This window comes from Bubalus bubalis, chromosome 13 (genome assembly GCF_019923935.1).
Source record: "Bubalus bubalis isolate 160015118507 breed Murrah chromosome 13, NDDB_SH_1, whole genome shotgun sequence".
NCBI lineage: Eukaryota > Metazoa > Chordata > Mammalia > Artiodactyla > Bovidae > Bubalus > Bubalus bubalis.
In genome coordinates this window covers 18,522,103-18,540,259 of record NC_059169.1, presented here as the reverse complement: position 1 = coordinate 18,540,259, position 18,157 = coordinate 18,522,103, and the positions used below count along the sequence as shown (strand labels likewise).

The 18,157-nt window shown below is 44.4% G+C and overlaps 1 protein-coding gene across 3 annotated transcripts in view; it reads left to right on the top strand.

Moving 5' to 3' along the window:
• The first annotated feature begins 2,068 nt into the window (after window positions 1-2,068).
• The window catches only part of LOC123464828 (ATP-binding cassette sub-family C member 4-like), a 293,559-nt gene continuing 277,470 nt past the window's right edge, over window positions 2,069-18,157 (top strand). The window contains exons 1-3 of one of the 3 annotated variants that reach the window (XM_045162458.1): window positions 2,069-2,873; window positions 8,557-8,667; window positions 9,221-9,341. In XM_045162458.1, the coding sequence (XP_045018393.1) occupies window positions 2,800-2,873; window positions 8,557-8,667; window positions 9,221-9,341 (306 nt within the window). In that variant the 5' untranslated portion in view covers window positions 2,069-2,799. The remainder of the gene's footprint in view (window positions 2,874-8,556; window positions 8,668-9,220; window positions 9,342-18,157) is intronic. The other 2 variants (XM_045162459.1, XM_045162460.1) reach the window with 2 other exon arrangements.

Sequence of the window (18,157 nt, the reverse complement as noted above, 5' to 3'; positions counted from 1 at the left end):
ATATTCTTTTCCCAGGGCATCTTTATTAATTCTTAACAGTTTCTGGACAACTCTTCTCAGTAATGGACTAGTGTTTCCGATGAACTGAAAACAAAATAACTCAAGGTTCCATTATTATTATTATAACACCTTAAAGGGAGATCAAATAGAATATATTGGCAGAAAATAAGGAGTTTTGTTTAAGTTTTTATACCAGAACTCTCTGTAAAAGTGTCATAATGCAAGTATGTCTCAGAGCCAGTGGGAAGTGACAGAAGTAATTTATTACTAGTAACAAAGTTCTGAAATGTGAGGATGATTTCTTTTCATGAATTAGATCACATTCAAGGATTTTATGTCCAGAAGAGGTTACTAAGAAATTTCAAAAGATCTTAGTTAAAACAAAACAAAACAAAGCAAAACCAAAACAAATAAAAAGACAGCAGAAGCTAAAGGGACTGAATGTATTTGTCAGTTTGGAGATGGCTAATTATGGTCCTGAGATAGTTGTGGGGACCGGATGGAACAGTCTGGGGCAGTCTGACAGACTTCCAACTGCAGCAACCAATTCCTTTATTTTTGAAGTAGAACTAGTTGCTGAGTGTTTACAACACTGGAAAATGTAGGGAATGTAAAAGAGGAATGTAAATCAGGACAAGTCTGGTACCATACATTATGGATTGCATTATCTGAGAGAAAGCTAACACAAGAAAGGTAGGTAATTGAAAAATTAAAATTTTCAGCTCCAATCATTCTTCTTTTTTGCAACAGAAAATTTCAAACATGCATGAAATATCAAGAAAATAGTGTAATAAATTCTTATCATGCCCATCAATACAAAATTATCAACACCTTGCCATTCTTATATGTTTGACTCATAAAAAAAAAGTTTGAATACATTAAAGGTTTCTTTAAAATCAATCTCCCCTCTGGCATTAAGGTATAATTGACAAATAGTATATATATTTAGATGTTCAACATGTTGACTTGATTTACATATACATTGTGAAATATTCATCACAACTGAGAGAGTCAATTCCTAGGTAGGTTGCTAAGAAGTCCAGGGTCCCCGAGGAGGAGAAAGGGGTCTGGAGCCCTCAAGAAGAAGACAGGGGTCTGGGGCTCTCAAGGAGAAAAGACAAACTTTTTTTTCCTACATCACTTTGTGGTAGTCAATATAACAATGTAGCTTGCTCCAGAACATGTTTCTCCTTCTTGAGAACTTTCTGACTAATCCTGTCATCTTCAAATGTGTGTTGTGGGAGTGGGTCTAGTAAAATATATAAGGCCTTGATAAGACTACCTAGTGGGGGCACTCTCCACCCCCCGCCCCCGTCTCCCTTCTGATGTCTATGTCAGAAGATTTCTCTGTCCTTTTTCACAGTTTAATAAAACTCTTCTACCCAAAAGCTCTTGAGTGATCAAGCCTGGTCCCTGGCCCGAAGCTAAATCTTCTGCTTTGGAGATCACAAATTTGACGCCATTCACCATAAGCTATCACAACCAAGCCAATCAACATGTCCATTACTTCATACTTTTTCCGTTTTTCTGTCTTTTTTTTTTCTTTTTTATGTTGAGAACTACTACTCTTTAAGCAAATTAAAGGTACACAGCAATATTATCACATTGCTGTACACCAGTTTTCTAGAACTTACCTTTTCATCTTGCATAACTGAAGCTAAAAGCCATCATTAATAACACCAATCTTAGCCAAGGGATATAAGAAATTATTAAAGAATAATGTGATCTTGTTGAAGGTACATAAATTTTGATATTTCTTCATTTAGAGTAGAAGGGAAGAGAACCTGTTGAGCTGGTAACGAAACACTTTTGAATAGGAGCCCAAGATTTTGTTCATTCAGTCCTGCAGTCATTCATTCATTCACACAGCATATTCTAGGCACTTTTCACACACACTATCCATGTACCAGTGAGACAACCATGCTGAACCCCAAACTTGGACAAGACCTTGGACAAGGGCTGTCCTTGAGCCTCATCTTTCTCATCTGTAGGATAGGGATAATACCTTCCTGACCAGGACATTGTTAGAGTTGAAACTGAGGTAAGGTCCCCAGAAATGTATTTTGTAACATATGTCACTGTTACTTATCTAAGTTTTGAAAGCATGATGAAAGAAATTAGGAGGCAGTTTCTCTCCCCTCAGACTCCCCTTTCCCAATCTAAGAGGGTAGCAAAAAGCTCACAGAGGTTCCCTCACAATGCAACATGTGAGATGCCACAGGACATCTCACATGGGCTGATCATGCCTTCTGCCAGCTTTCTCCAGTCCTTCCCCACAGCCCATGGGGAGCTTCGGAGCAGCAGAGGAGGGCAGAGCCTGAGCCTCCTCTCTTTGCCTTCTGGGTGAGCCCCTGGGCTCAGAATAGGAGTTTCAGCAGAGTTTGCAGCCAGGTGGGATCCTTGGAGCTGGTTGGTTTGTGCTGTCCGGTCCGCCTACCCTCCTCCATCAAAGAGCCGGGGCCCTTGCCTCCCACTTGCTTGTGGCTCCTGGAAGCTTTGGCCTGACGGCCTCTTCGTCCTGCAGCACCCCCCACACGGCCCTACTTCTCCCAGAGCCGTGACAGCAGCGCAGAGCCGGTGACCCGGAGGCGACGCGGGAGGTTGCGCAGTCCCGGGAGGCGGAGACCTGGCAGGCGGTGGGTGCTCCACCCACAGAAGCCTGTTGTTCTCAGGGCCGGTCCAGCAGACCCCGAAGGCGGACTGGTGTCCAACATCCCCGCGGTCGCCTCCAGGAGGAGCGGGAGCCTCACCGCCCGCAGAGCAGCGCAGCGCCGCTCCACGCCCGCCCCGGCCGGCACGATGCCGCCGCTTTACCCGAAGGTGAAGCCCAACCCGCTGCAGAAAGCGAACCTCTGCTCGCGCCTGTTCTTCTGGTGAGCGCTCCCAGGCCGTGATACGCGGTAGTCAACGGCGCCCTCCGCTGCCACGCCTTTCGAAAACAAGTCTGGACCCTCCCAATGCTGTCCTGCTCTCCCCCACCCCCCACCCTGCACCCTGGGAAGGCGGAGCACGACTGGGCAAGGAAGTGGGGAGCAGGGGTGGGGAGGGAACTCGGTGACCTGGTGGCGGAGATACAGGGTCTCCGTGCCTTGCCCCTGGCAGCCCCTCCAGAGCCAGAAAACAGGAAGCTGGAAGGCTGTCTAGGGGGAATCACAGCCCAGAGGGAAAATGCACTGAACACAGGCCTCTACTCTTACAGGCTTCCCCTGAACTGCTCAGGAATTCCCAGTTCTGAACCTCATACCCCCACCCCCTACCCCCGTCCCCAGCCCCAAGCAAGCAGCTTATGAACAGCTTCCTTTATCGAATAGTGCCCTGGACCATTGTTGTTGTTCAGTCGTTCAGTCCTGTCCCACTCTTTGCAACCCCATGATGGCAGCACTGCCGGTCTCTGTCCCTCACCATCTCCGGAGTTTGCCCAAGTTCATGTCCATTGCATCTGTGATGTCATCTATATATCTCATTCTCTGACACCCTCTTCTCTTGCCCTTAATCTTTCCCAGCATCAGACCCTTTTCCAGTGAGTCATCTGTTTGCATCAGATGACCAAAATATTGGAGTTTCAGCTTCAGCATCAGTGCTTCCAAAGAATATTCAGGGTTGATTTCCTTTAAGATTGACTGGTTTGATCCCCTTGCTGTCCAAGGGACTCTCAGAAATCTTCTCCAGCACCACAGTTCTTCAGTGCTCCAGCTTCTTTGCCATCTTTCAGTAATGTCCCCACCTTTTCCCACATGCCCTTTGCGACAGTGTGTTCCAACTCCACTGGGTTCCCTCTGCCTCCATGTCTATGACCATGTATTTCTTTCCCTCTCCCTTTCTCCCTGTGTGGCTCTCACTGTATGACCTGGTTCCTAGTTGTGACAAATTTCACATGGGTAAAAAAATGAAAGGTTTTTTATTTAATGATTAGGAACACTATTCTTGAACACGTTTTGCTTTTGCCTGGGACACACAGTCAGGACTGGAGGATTTATTTGATCAGCCCCTTTCCTTATTGTGGATATCTCCACTTCCACCTTTGAGGATCACTCTGGGGATAGGGTCCCTGAAGCCTGTGAGGTCTTTCCCAATCTCTAGCCTTCAGAGAAGCAGTGCATGGTCTTGATGCAGGTGGTCCTGCCCAGGAATCATTTGGTCCTGAAACCACTGAAGGGTCCCTGAGCCCAGAGGAAACACACAGATGAAAAAGAGCTCAGAGAGTTGCAGCTCTTTCTTAACTGAAGTGTTCCATGTGGTAGCTGCGGCCTCTAACTATGTGGTCCTGAACCTTTGGGCTTTAATCACACTTGGATGATTAATAATTGTTTTATTTCTGGACCCTAACCCATTTATATTTCCCAAATTTCTAGTATTTCCTTCTTTTATGGGACACCCTGGGGGATCTCCAGGGATTGGGAGCTCCTACGCTTGTTTTGATGGTGGTGTATTTAGTGTGTGTAGCTTCATCTCTTGGCCATTTGGTGGCCCTTAAGGAAAGAGGGGCCTAGAAAAGGTATATGGGTGTGGCTACTGTAAATAATAAAGTAGAAAAAAATTGTCCTTAACTTCACACAGGGCAAGGAACTTTCCAAACGCCTTCTGTTTGTGAATTTTCAAAGTGTATGTGCCTGGAAATGGGAAGGTGAGGACTTTTCATTGATTTGGGTAGGCACCCATTTCCAGTTTTCCTGCTGGAGGGAAAGGCACTATTGCCGCTTATTTTATACCTGAAGCACTGAAGCAGAGAGGTTGAGTAAGTTGCTTACCGCCACACAGCCAATAAGTAATGGAGCAGGATCCCAAGTCAAGCAGTCCGGCTCTGAAGACGGTGTTCCTTTATGTAACTGATGTCACCAAATTAGTCTCCCGCCTTGTGCTGGGCTCCTAGCCCAGGCTAAGACCCCTTTTCTTGGCTGAAGAGGTTGCTTTTCCACTCAGATTCCCACAGCCAATAACTAAATTGATGGTGAGACTGGAACAGCACAAGTTTATTCAATGACCAAAGAATGGAGAAGCAAGAGCTTAGTTCACAAATCAACTCCTCAACCCAATTCGGGTCAAGGTAAAAGCAAGGAAATTGAATCAATAGAGGAAGGAATATTCATGACTTATCTGAGAATAAGGGTGTGGTTTGGACCCAAAATTGAGGAAACACTCTTTTTAGTCCTTGTGTGGGTTGTTGTCATGACCATGGTCAGCTGTCACGGCACTGGTGAGTATATTACAGCGAATGCATAAATGAGGCTCAGGGTCTAGGGGAGGTTAGGTTTTTCACCATTTTGGACCTGAAAGTGAAATTTCGTCGCACAGTTGTGTCCACCTCTTTGCGATCCCGTGGAATGTAGCCCTCCAGGTCTTCTGTCCGTGGAAATCCCCAGGCAAGAGTACTGGAGTGGGTTGCCATGTCCTTCTCCAATTTTGGGCCTAGCTAGTTCTAACCAGTTTTTGTTTTTCTCCATAACTTCCTCATTTGAGCCTGAGACTCAGACAAAAACAGGAAGTGAAAGTGAAAGAGTCACTCAGTCATATCCAACTTTTCGTGATTCCACGGACTGTAGCCTGCCAGGCTCTTCTCTCCATGGGATTCTCCAAGCAAGAATACTGGCGTGGGTAGCTAAAATAAATATGTTTGTCACCTGGCTAAAGTCCCAATTCTCACACCCAGATAAAGACCAGATAAAACTAACGAGGCAGTTGGGGATACAGGCCAAAAAGCAGGAGGAGAATAATTGTAAGGGGTCCTAAGAATGGCAGAAGCCCAGGAAGCTGAGATTACCCTTTTGATACTGTCCCAGATTTGTTCAGTCAGGGGCCTTCTGAGTATTGGATCAAGCGACTTTCTCTTTGAATTTTTATTGGAGTATAGTTTGTTGATTAACAGTGTTGTGTTAGTTTCTGCTCTACAGCAAAATGAATCTCTTATACATGTACACACTCTTTTTTAGATTCTTTTCCTATGTAGGCCATTACAAAGTACAGAATAGAGTTCTCTGTGCTATACAGTAGGTCGTTCTTAGTTATCTGTTTTATATATTATAGTGTGTGTATGTCAATTCCAGTGCCCCAATTTGTCCCTCCTGTCACCCTCTGGTAACCATAGCTTTTTTTTTTCCCTACATTTGTGACTCTAAGTCTATTTTTTAAAGAGTTCATTTATAGCCTTTACTTACATTCCACATAAAAGCGATATCATATGATATTCGTCCTTCTCTTTCTGCAAGCAGCCTTCTCTAATGGTCAGGTTACACTGTCTTCTACTTGACCACTCATGTTAACATAGAAACAATAGGAACCAGTTGCAAGGGCACGAAGTCCTCCTTGATCAGCCAGAAGGTAATCAGGAGCTAGGCAGTGGTCGTTGTCATGTGACCAGAGGCCCAGTGAAAATTTCATCTTTCTAAGATTACATCTGGGTTCTTTAGTTGCCCAGGCCAATGTTCAAGTGCCCTTTTTTGTTATTTTTGTTTTTTTAGTAGCTTTGGCTTTATAAATTGTTCCTCGTTGCTAGGCTTACCAAGGATGCTACAGGGCGACAACTCCTTGCATTACCAGTCCAGTCCAGCTCCCTCCTGACTAGATGAATGGCTCCATTTAGATGGGAGGTCGGGTGAGTGTAATTAAAATCTGAATGTGACCTGATCAGGGTGTGTACCTCCTATAGCCCAGTATCCACTAGTAGAGTTTTCTTGGAGACAGTTGATGGCCCAGTGTGGCTGGTCCTTGCCCCCAGGGACCTCGAGGACCCTCAGGGGCGCACTGTGTTTGGGTTTTCTTGAGTCATGTTTAGACTAATGGTGGTGCCCTTCCATCCAGGATACTGCCGCCACAGACGTGACCCCCACAGGCTTGGTATGAGCCTGTTCCCAGAGCCCTTGGGCATGGTCTGTATCTAGAGTCAGTCATGTCTGGAGGTGGAGGGCTCATCAGAAATATTGGTTGGGTCCCAAGAAAATAGGGATTTGACTAACACATACTCCTTTGCTGGGGTGGGGTGACAGTGGGGGTAATTTTGATGTCCCTGGGCAGAAGCCTGGTGTGAAAGGACTGAACAGTAGTTTGGTGATGTTCTCAGCTGTTAGTGGAGTTCCCTGAAAGTATGGAGGCTATATTTATTTCCTGATTAAGGCTGAAGGTGGCAGACCCCACAGTCAGTAAAATTTCAGCCCTTATGAAAGTCTTTTGTTACATTTGAAAAGAAATTAATTGGCTAGGAAGTGATAATGAAACGTGAAACCTGAGTTCTGTTCAGGAAGCCTAAGAATGAATTCCGGGCAACTCGCAAACACAGAGGCAAAGTTTATTTTAAAAGATAGAGATACAAAATCCTCAGCATAGACTCTGAGAGGGGATGAAGGGCCCCCAAAATGCAAGGATTATAGCAGTTTTATATCTTTTCTAGTATTGATCTATACATTTAGGGTTGTCTCATGACTGTAATATACATCATTTTTGACCAATTAATGTAAACATCACAATGTCCAGTTTGTCGATTTTATGGCTTTCTTGGAAGCCTAGTTTCTCAGTTTCTCTAGACATTGCAACGCCATCCCTCGACCCTTTCTCAAGACTCCAGACCATTATTTAGGGACCAAATGTATGTTTTAAGTGCTAATGGTCTTCTTGGAGGTTTCTCTTGATAAACTGGACAGCAGTTAATAATTGTCTTGTCCTGGGTCTGAATGTTTTATGACCTTCCAGACCAGGAAGGGATTTCTCTGAATGCCTGGAAATTGGAGCACAGAGTGAGATGCTTACTTGAGAAGAGAAAAATTGAAATTAAAAAAGGAATTAAAAAAATTGAAATTAAAAAAAGTCTTACATTGTCTAGCAATTTCTGCTTCAATTATAGGGAGGACTATAAGAAAAATCAACGTATTCATTTTAGTTGGAAAGATGCTACTTATCTTTAGGACATCTTCAGACGGTCGGGGTCAGAAAGAGGCTCATGTGAGGGGAGTCTGACAGGGCTGTAAGCAGTTCAGGGTCCAGAGCCTGTTGGACTCAGGGTGGTGTATTGTAATGTGATTCCCTGAAAATTTCCTTTGTGTTATTAGCTGAAATAAGGAGGTCATGAGACCGCAAGGTTGCGTCTTACGTGAATGTGACTGAGGCAGTCTTGAATTTGGTGGGCTTCCCTGGTGGCTCAGTGGTAAAGAATCCTTCTGCCAGTGCAAGAGACATGGGTTCGATCCCTGAGCCAAGAAGATCCCCTGGAGAAGGAAATGGCAACCCACTCCAGTATCCTTGCCTGGAGAATCCCATGGACAGAGGAGCCTGGTGGGCTACAGTCCACCAGGTCGGAAAGAGTCGGATATGACTGAGCGACTTCACTTCACTTGCAATGTATGTTCAGTAGACCACAAACAGGGTATTTTAGTTAAGTTTTATTCTGTGTAAGCCAGAGTGACTTATCGACACCCTAATATATGTGTTTGTAAGCATATGTCTAATTTTCTCCCTACATCTTTGTATAGTTAAAATGTAAACTTCTTTTAAACAATGTCCATGAATGTAGGATTCTAATTAAAGATATGTAATTTGACTATATGTCACTATCCTTTTAATGTTTAACAGGTGGCTAAACCCCTTGTTTAAAATTGGTCATAAACGGAAATTAGAAGAAGAGGACATGTACTCGGTGCTTCCGGAAGATCGCTCCCAGCGCCTTGGAGAAGAGCTGCAAGGGTGAGCACAGGCAGCAGGGAGTACGGTTAGAAGAGTGAGAATTTCTCCATGGGGGCTAAAGGCTTGTCGGGGTGGGGGGCCTTTGCTTCCTCCGGGGTCTTCTGAGCCTCCTTCCCTGACACTAAACCCTCACCCTTTCATGCTGACCCCAGGCTCAGCCCACTTTGGAGGTTGGAGAAGCCTGTGTCCCCTGTCTGAGTGGACGTGGAGGGAGCCCACAGCCAGGGCCCTGGAGACCTAGCTCTGTCCCCAGAGGTGGGGTCCCTGGAGGACAGTGTCTGCCCTTCTGAGCTGCTCATGACCTGTGAGTTCAGCAAAGCTTAGCAGGAACTTGTTTCTAGAATCTGAGACTTTTCTCTGAAGACCTGGTCTGGTGCTTTTCCTGGTGCTTCAGAGTCTGCACCGCTCATCTTTCAGGAGCCCTTCGAGCAGTTAGCCAGCATCTATGGGCAGCCACAGAGTGCCCTGTTGTGAAGGCTTGTCCTCTGCTCTGTCCCTCCCCTGTTTTCCTGCGGCAGGGCTGTTCCTCACTGTGCTTTGTCTCTCTTCTCAGGTACTGGGATCAAGAAGTGTTGAGAGCCCAGGAGGATGCTCGGGAGCCTTCTTTAATAAAAGCAATCGTAAAGTGCTACGGGAAATCCTACTTAGTTTGGGGAATGTTAACATGTCTTGAGGTAAAAGCTTTTCCATACAGTGCATTGATTTTGAGTATATGTGGGTCAGTCCTGAGATGGATGAACTGAGGCGGGGAGAGGACAGTGGTTTAAGGTCTGAGGGTAAATCTCATCTAGGAATCATGATGTAGATCAGCAGTTGTATTTATCTTTAAAATAGACAGATTCTTAAAGGACTTGACCTCTGGAGATTACTATTTTTATTTTAAGTGATTAAAACATGGTGTAATGAAAGGATAGCAGCACTGGAAAGATATTTTATGCCATGTTAGGATGTTTTTGGTGCTCAGTATAAATATTGAGTGATCCTTGACCAAAAGATCTTACAACCTCAGGGAATAGTGTCCTGTGGATTGGAGGAAGTAAACTTCAGAGAACAGCGATCAGGAAATGGCAACAAAGGTAACAGATTCCAAAACAAAGGCCAGAAGCAGAGTTTTAATAAAGCATTCGGACAGTAATTTGAAGTAGAGGATTCATGTGGCAACAACAGACCTATGTTCAACAACATGGAACTGAACATTATTTTTCATACAAAGTTCAAAGCAGATTGTATTTCCTTCCTGACCACTTGCCCAGTCCCTATCTATTTGAGAGAGACAAGCTTCATCTAAATAATTTCATCTGATTGATAACTGTCATTTATAACTTTATTGCTGCTTCTGTCTCGGGTATTCCTTTGGAAAAGGTGTATGGATTCATTACATATTCTAATGTATTGCCTATAGATTGTAAGATAAAGTCAAACACATATCTGCTGATACTTTTTAAATTGACCTGCCCTTATACTTAGAAATATCTCTTAATAGTAGGCTTCTCTGGTGCTCAGAAGAATCTGCCTGCAATGCAGGAGACCCATGTTGAATCCCTGGGTCAGGAAGATACCCTGGAGAAGGAAATGACAATCTACTCCAGTATTCTTTCCTAGAGAATTCCATGAACAGAGGAGCCTGGCATGCTCCAGTCCAGGGGGTCGCAAAGAGTTGGACACGACTGAGCAACTGTTACTCACTCAAACTTGGAGTCGAGTCCAGAATAATGTAAGACATTTTACAGGTGCTCAGCAAGTAATTGTTGACTTTTCCAGGTCACATCTGATAAATGCTTTCTAAGAATGGATCATCCCCTTCCTGTGGAACAGAACCTGGGGCCTTGCATCTGGGCTGGAGCTGCCAGAGCACCCAAGAGCTCTTCCCTGGGGTGTCCCTGGCACACCCTTCCCTAGGGTGCCTCCTCCCTATAGGCCAGGTCATCCAGGCCAGACCCCTACTTGGGAGGAGCTTCAACTTCACCATGAATTCTGTGCACCCTCCATGCTGGTTTCTGTCCTGGCTGTGGGGGTGGTTTGCTGGTTGAAGGGGGATCATGGTAGCCTGGCATTGGCAGAGGGTGGAGGAGGGGATGTTCAGGGAAAACTAAAGGCAGAAAGTTGTGAGGTCAATAACCTCCGTGACCCTGAAGATCCTGGGTCAAGATCCCCCAGAGGACAGTCCACCTCGGGACACAGTGCCGTCAGCCCCCTGTTCTGGCTGAGCCTACTGGGGGTTTGCTGCAGACCCCCCTGTGTGGCTTGTGCTCTCCGTGGTCCTTTAGTGCTGCCTTAGGGACACGGGAGGCCTGTGAGTGTGTGAGAGCAGGAGGGATGGAAGATGCAGTTGCTGTGAAAGGGGTGTTTTAGGTGAAGAAGGTGTGAGCTGTCTTCAGTCCCATTGTGTTGGGGCGAGGTGAGTGGGTCAGGTGGTTTACAGGTGGGCATCATGGCTCTTGTTTAAAGGCTGTGCTGGACTGAAGGGCACTGCAGGCATTGGGCAGCTGGGAAGGTGAAGTCCACCCACACAACTGGAGAGACAGAGAATCTGTCAGCTCACAGACTGGATGGTTCTGGGAGATGGAATTCTTGTTGATGATAGAAGTGGATTGGGCATTGTGCCAGAGGGTGGGACAGGTGTGTGGGGCAGAGTGCCATGCTTGAGAGGGCACTGACCACCTAGGTACTGCAGTGCCTTGTGAAGGACAGGGGTGGGAGAGGGGACAGGAACCCTTCAGGCTGCCCCAGCCCTTCTTTGTCCCGTATGCAGCTGTCCCAGTGATGGTATTTCCACATAGTCACAGTAAGTGTGTTTGAAATACACAGGTGGCAAGCTGGTGTGGCCTGTTTGTGCAGGATGTACTGACCTCACACAGCAGAGCTCTCATGAATTCCACTTGTCCGGAAACCCTGGGGCCTTGGTGTGTGCCTGTGGCTCATGCCAGGTGCTGGGTTGGATGAGTGGCCTCTGGGTTTAATGTTGGATCAAATCAGGAGCAGGTCTTTCTCTGCTGTTCCTGGTTCTCTAGTTTCTCTTTGGTACTGGATGCTAAAGGAGCTTAAAGTCAAGTGGGTCTCAAAGCATAGGCCATGTGGCTGGGTTTGAACTGAGCTGCTGGTTTTTCTTGCTGTCCTGGGCTGTTGGCTCCTTGAGTGGGGTCATTAAGCCTTGGATGGATCCCATCCTAATATGAGCTTTGGTTCTTGGTTGTGGTAGCTCATGGCAGAAGCAGACATAGAGGGAGAGGCTGCAGGATCTGAAGTTCTTCCTGAGAGCGAATCTGCCCCACTGTGGTGCTGGGAATGTTGGTTTCAAAGTTGTCCAGCCCCTGGAATACATCCTGTCGAAAGTGAAAGTGTTAGTCACTCAGTCGTGTCCGACTCTTTATTACCCGATGGACTGTAGCCCACCAGGCTCCTCTGCCCATGGAATTCTCCAGGCGAGAATACTGGAGTGGGTTGCTGTTTCCTTCTCCAGGGGATCTTCCTGACCCTGGGATCAAATCTGGGTTTCCTGCCCTGGAGGCAGACTGTTTACCATCTGAGCCACCTGAGGGTTCAGAAAGGCCCCTGGGGGCTGCATAAAGTGCAACTGGTAAAGCCCTGACCCCCTTTTTAGGAGACTGGTCGTTGGGTGGTCATGGTGGAGAAGTGGGGAGTAGAGGACCGTAAATGTAGGGGCTCATCTGTGTGGTAGTACTGCTAGATCTATTAGCAGTGCTAGTTAGTTAAATAGTTGATTTTATGAAGCAACTTCCCATGTTGTGATCTATCTGTACTCCTTGTTGGTCTTTGTATTTTAGACAGTGGAAGATGTAAACTCAATCCAGAAGTCTCTAAAACACAAACGTGTTTCCTTGCTGACCTCCAGCCCTCTTTCAATTTCTTGGGTGCACAGAATGCCCCGTGGATCATCCATGATCCCAAGCAGTGTGCTCTTTCCACCCACAGCACGAGCAGGGCCTCCCAGGTACTCCTGGCGGCACCAGTGGGAAAAAGGGTGACGCCAGTCCAGGGTGAGGCTTTTAGGTTTTAGGATTTTAAGATATGAAAACCTCTGTCCTATGAGAAGTGAGGAATATCTCTACTGCTCAGAGAAACAAGTACCAGGCTGTGGAGCCTGCACAGGTCACCCCTAATTAGAACAGAACAGCCAGCAAGTTCCCAGCACCCCTGGCCCCTGTGTTTACCTTCCCGGGGACCACAGGTGGGGAGGACAGGTCCCCACCTGCCCAGGCCCCTCAGCATGGAGAGGAGGAGCTTGAAGTCTCTGCCTGGGCCTAAGACACAGAGATCACCTCCCCAGGTCATCAGGGCTTCTCTCTGAGAGGTAAGGTCTCTACCTGCTGGTGTGTAAGTGGGGTGACCTCATAGAGCCAGAGTGGGTTCACCCAGTCCCTTCTTCTGAGAGGGGAGGAGTCGCTGGGAATTATGTCCTCTTCCCAGAACCCTAGGAAGTGGCCTGGTCTTGTCTGGTCACTTGTCCTTTGTCTGAGGTTTTACTGATGGTCTTTGGTCCAGGTGGAGGTTGGGAAGCACGTGTTTGTGTGCATCTTCACTTTGGAGCTCAGCTGAGGGCCAGGAAGTAAACAGAATCCTCTGAGAGTCCCACAATGGGCTTTGTGCCTTGACTCACAGCTGGTTCCCTGAGAGCTGCAGTGGACTTTTGCGTTTATTTCCCAACATTTTCTTCTGTGTGTCCCTTACTTCTGCTCAACCCAGGAGGCTGAGGAGTGGCTGCTGATGGCAAAGATACTGTGGGCTGAGAGAAAGCACTGAGGACCACACAGCAAGGGAGAGGAGGAGGGGGCACTGAGCCAAGTGGACGGGGACCTGCAGAGCAGACCTGCTTCGCCCCCTGCTGGTTCCTGAGAGCATCATGTTAGCCATTAGGTGTTAGTAATACCCACCATGATGACCTTGAGTTATAAATGAGGGTGATGCTTTTCAACCCATTTTCTTTTCTTCTTCTAAGTATATGTAAGTTTTTACTGCAAAATTAAAATAATTTTTTAAATTGAAGTATGATTGGCTTATAATGTTTTATTAGTTTCGGGTATACATCATTAGTGATTTAATATTTGATACAGTACATGGTAATTTTAGTTACCGTCACCATAAAAAGTTATTCCAGTATTATTGAGTATATTTTCTATGTTATATATTACAAACTTGTAATTTATTTTTAAAGATTTTGTTTATTTATCTTTTCTCCCAATCCCCTTTTATTTATTTGATAAATTGGTGTTTGTACCTCTTAAGTTTCCTCACCTATTTCACTTGTTCACTTCACTCCCCTCAGTGCATTTTCTTTAAGCAGTCAGGGTGGTAGGTGTCTCTTTTTTAAAAGATTGCATTCATAATGGTTAAAAATTTTAGCAATCTGCTTAGAAGTGAAACGTTAATTACAGGCTAGAAAATGTGGCTTTTACACATGATTTTTCTCAAGAGTTCTTGTTCTACTACGATCACCTGTAAGCAGCAATGAGTTTTCCAAGCCCTTTGTGAAACCAGCCTCTGCCATTATGAATAGAGTAAGTCTCTGCCCTGAACTTCTGTTAATAAAAATGTTGAAATGATTTCAGAGCACTTTGAGCTGTTGCAGCTCATTTAGTTGTCCCAGGATTCCTCCAAGGGAGGCAAGGCAGGAATTTCCATAGATAAGGACCTGGAGATGCGGGAGGATATTTGATGGGCTTAGAATCTTGTGACTTGCAGGTGGCCGACCTGGTTTCTGAAGCACAGCTTTCTGATTCCTAGACCAGTGCTCTCTACGTCATGTCCTGAGGCTTCCTCTCCTCCCACAGCCTCAATTCTTGCTATTTTGCATGTGTATCAGAAGTATACATGTTAATAAACTTGTTTGATTTTCTTTTCTTAATTAATTAATTTTATTATTATTATTTTTTTTTACTTTGCAATATTGTATTGGTTTTGCCATACATCCACATGCATCCACCACAGGTGTACACTTATTCCCAATCCTGAACCCCCCTCCCACCTTCCTCCCTATACCATCCCTTTGGGTCATCCCAGTGCACCAGCCCCAAGCATCCTGTATCCTGCATCGAACCTGGACTGGCGATTCGTTTCTTATATGATATTATATATATGTTTCAATGCCATTCTCCCAAATCATCCCCCTCTTCCCTCTCCCACAGAGTCCAAAAGACTGTTCTATACATCTGTGTCTCTTTTGCTGTCTCGCAGATTTTCTCCTGTTATTCTGTCATTTATTATAAAGATCCTCAGCTAAGAACTCAGAAGGGTAAAGGGAAATAAGCCCCTATGTCACTCTAAGTCAGCTTCAATAATTGCTATAATGAGCAGTCTTGATTCATCTGAAACTCACTCTCACTTCCCAAGATTAATTTAAAGCAGTTCCAAGACATCATATCATTTTTATCCATAAATATTTTAGTATGTATCTTTAAAAGATGTGGAATCTCCCCCCACTAAACATATTTGCTGCTGCTGCTATGTCGCTTCAGTCGTGTCCGACTCTGTGCGACCCCATAGACGGCAGCCCACGAGGCTCCCCCGTCTCTAGGATTCTCCAGGCAAGAACACTGGAGTGGGTTGCCATTTCCTTCTCCAATGCATGAAAGTGAAAAGTGAAAGTGAAGTCGCTCAGTCCTGTCTGAGTTTTAGCGACTCCATGGACTGCCGCCTACCAGGCTCCTGGGATTTCCCAAGCAAGAGTACCGGAGTGGGTTGCCATTGCCTTCTCCACTAAACATATTTAGCATAAACATTATTATTATTATGCATAAATATTAACTTTAATATTATTAGTATCTAGCCAGTGCTCACAGTTGTCTTTTTCCCCTCTTCTGTTGGAAGCAGTATTAAATAAGGTACACTTGGCTGACACAGGTTATTCAGATTGCCTTTCTGTTCCCCTCCACCCCGAGCCTCTAGGTTGTTTGTCCTGTAGAGATTCCCACAGCCTGGATTTGGCTGATCGCATCTCCCCCTGTGTCAATGAACATGTTCCTCTGGCACCTTAGGTTGGTGTTTAGGTCTAGAAGTTTGATGTAACTCCTTTGGATTTTCTTCACCCCTTTTGTCTATGTAGGAGGTAGGGTTGTATATCTCCCTTATGAGGTACATACCATCTTTTGTGTGTTGCAGGGGTGGTGGTATGGGTGTGTGTGTAATCTTAGGAGCTATTCATGATCCTTTCTCAAAGTCCATTAATTCATTAAGGGTTGCAAAATGGGTAAGCTCTTTGATTAACCCTGAAATATAGTATTTATAGGGAGAGTAGGAGAAAATGATTTTTTCGCTTTTTAAAACCTGTTTTCAAAATGATAAATTGGTTCTCCTCTGGGGCTAGTGAGTTTTTATTGTTTTTTGGTTTGGTTTTGTATATGTCAGTTTGAGCTCATGGATTTCAGCATTTCTGACCTGCTTCAGTCCATTTCATTTGTTATGCTTGTGCAAACATTTGGCCATCTTTGGGCAATGCAAGTCTATTCAGGTTGGGTCCTAAGTATTTTGCACATTCTCTAGAAGTCTTTGCTAGTTTTTTTTTTTTTTTTTTAATGTCTTTTTTTGTTTTGTTTTTTGGTTTCTGGTGTGACAGGATGTTTTTATCTCATTTTGTACAGCATTTGCTCAGCCCTGGAATCATCCATTTCTCCAAGCAGCCCTGTCTTCTTTTAGTGTGAAATGGTATTTATAGACGATAGTCTGGTTGCTAGAGGAGCTTACTGCTCTTGATTGTTTTTCTTGGCTTTTTCATTAGACAAAGTTAGAATACATTTTTTAAGGTAAACAAATATGTTTATATGGGTGTTTCCAATCCAATTCAGATACAGGACATTAGTGTTTTACTTCATCTTATTGTGCTTCAGTTCGGTTCAGTTACTCCGTCGTGTCTGAGTCTTTGTGACTCCATGAACTGCAGTATGCCAGTCCTCCCTGTCCATCACCAACTCCAGGAGTTTACTCAAATTCATGTCCATTGAGTCGGTGATGCCATTCAACCATCTCATCCTCTGTCATCCCCTTCTCCTCCTGCCCTCAATCTTTCCCAGCATCAGGGTCTTTTCCAAGGAGTCAGTTCTTCATATCAGGTGGCCAAAATATTGGAGTTTCAGCTTCAACATCACTCCTTCAATTGAACAGCCAGAACTGATCTCCTTTAGGATGGACTGGATGGATCTCCTCGCAGTCCAATAGACTCTCAAGAGTCTTCTCCAACACCACAGTTTAAAAGCATCAATTCTTCAGCGCTCAGCTTTCTTTATAGTCCAACTCTCACATCCATACATGACCACTGAAAAAACCATAGCCTTGACTAGATGGACCTTTGTTGACAAAGTAATGTCCATGCTTTTTAATCTGCTGTCTAGGTTGGTCATAACTTTCCTTCCAAGTAAGTGTCTTTTAATTTCATGGCTGCAATTGCCATCTGCAGTGATTTTGAAGCCCTAAAAAATAAAGTCAGCTGCTGTTTCCACTGTTTCTCCATCTATTTCCCATGAAGTGATGGGACCAGATGCCATGATCTTCGTTTTCTGAATGTTGAGCTTTAAGCCAACTTTTTCACTCTTCTCTTTCACTTTGATCAAGAGGCTCTTCAGTTGTTCTTCACTTTCTGCCGTAAGGGTGGTGTTATCTGCATATCTGAGGTTATTGATATTTCTTCCAGCAATCTTGATTCCAACTTGTGCTTCATCCAGCCCAGGATTTCTCATGATGTACTCTGCATAGAAGTTAAATAAGCAGGGTTACGATATATAGCCTCGACGTACTCCTTTTCCTATTTGGAACCAGTCTGTTGTTCCATGTCCAGTTCTAACTGTTGCTTCCTGACCTGCATATAGGTTTCCCAAGAGGTAGGTCAGGTGGTCTGTATTCCCATCTTCTTCAGAATTTTCCACGGTTTATTGTTACTGTGCTTGCATGTCTCTTTTCTCCCATCATCTATTCTCTTAGTCCAATGTCTAAGCCCAATTCTCAATGATATCAACATAATTATTCATTTCTTGTACATTATAAAGGGACTTCTGAAAGCAATCTAATATTTTTATTTTCTTTTGGAGTTCATACTGTGTTCATTTGGGTGTATCATGCAGAGCATGTGTTTTCAAATTATTTTGTTTCAAATCACTTTTGATACTTCTTTTTTGTATGGCTCTGCAAAACAAAACAGAATGGGTTTATATATTTAGGTACTTTTATGTAATTTTACTCTAAAATTTTAGGAATTGCTTTTTAAAAATTTAGTTATTTAATAATTATAATTCTGTGTAATGTTTTCATGATTCCAAAATCAAGAAAAGGCTACTTAAAGAAGTCTAATATCATTGTTAGCTCTATTCTAATTCTCCTTCTTTTATAGATAACTTTCCAAGCTAATTTTGACTCATCTTTTTATTAATGTTTCTTAAATAAATTTTTTTCTCAACATTTCATTTTTCTGACTGTGCAGAATGAACATTTTCAATTTCAATACTGTAATCTCTGGACTTTTCTGGAAGCATGAAATGTGCAATGG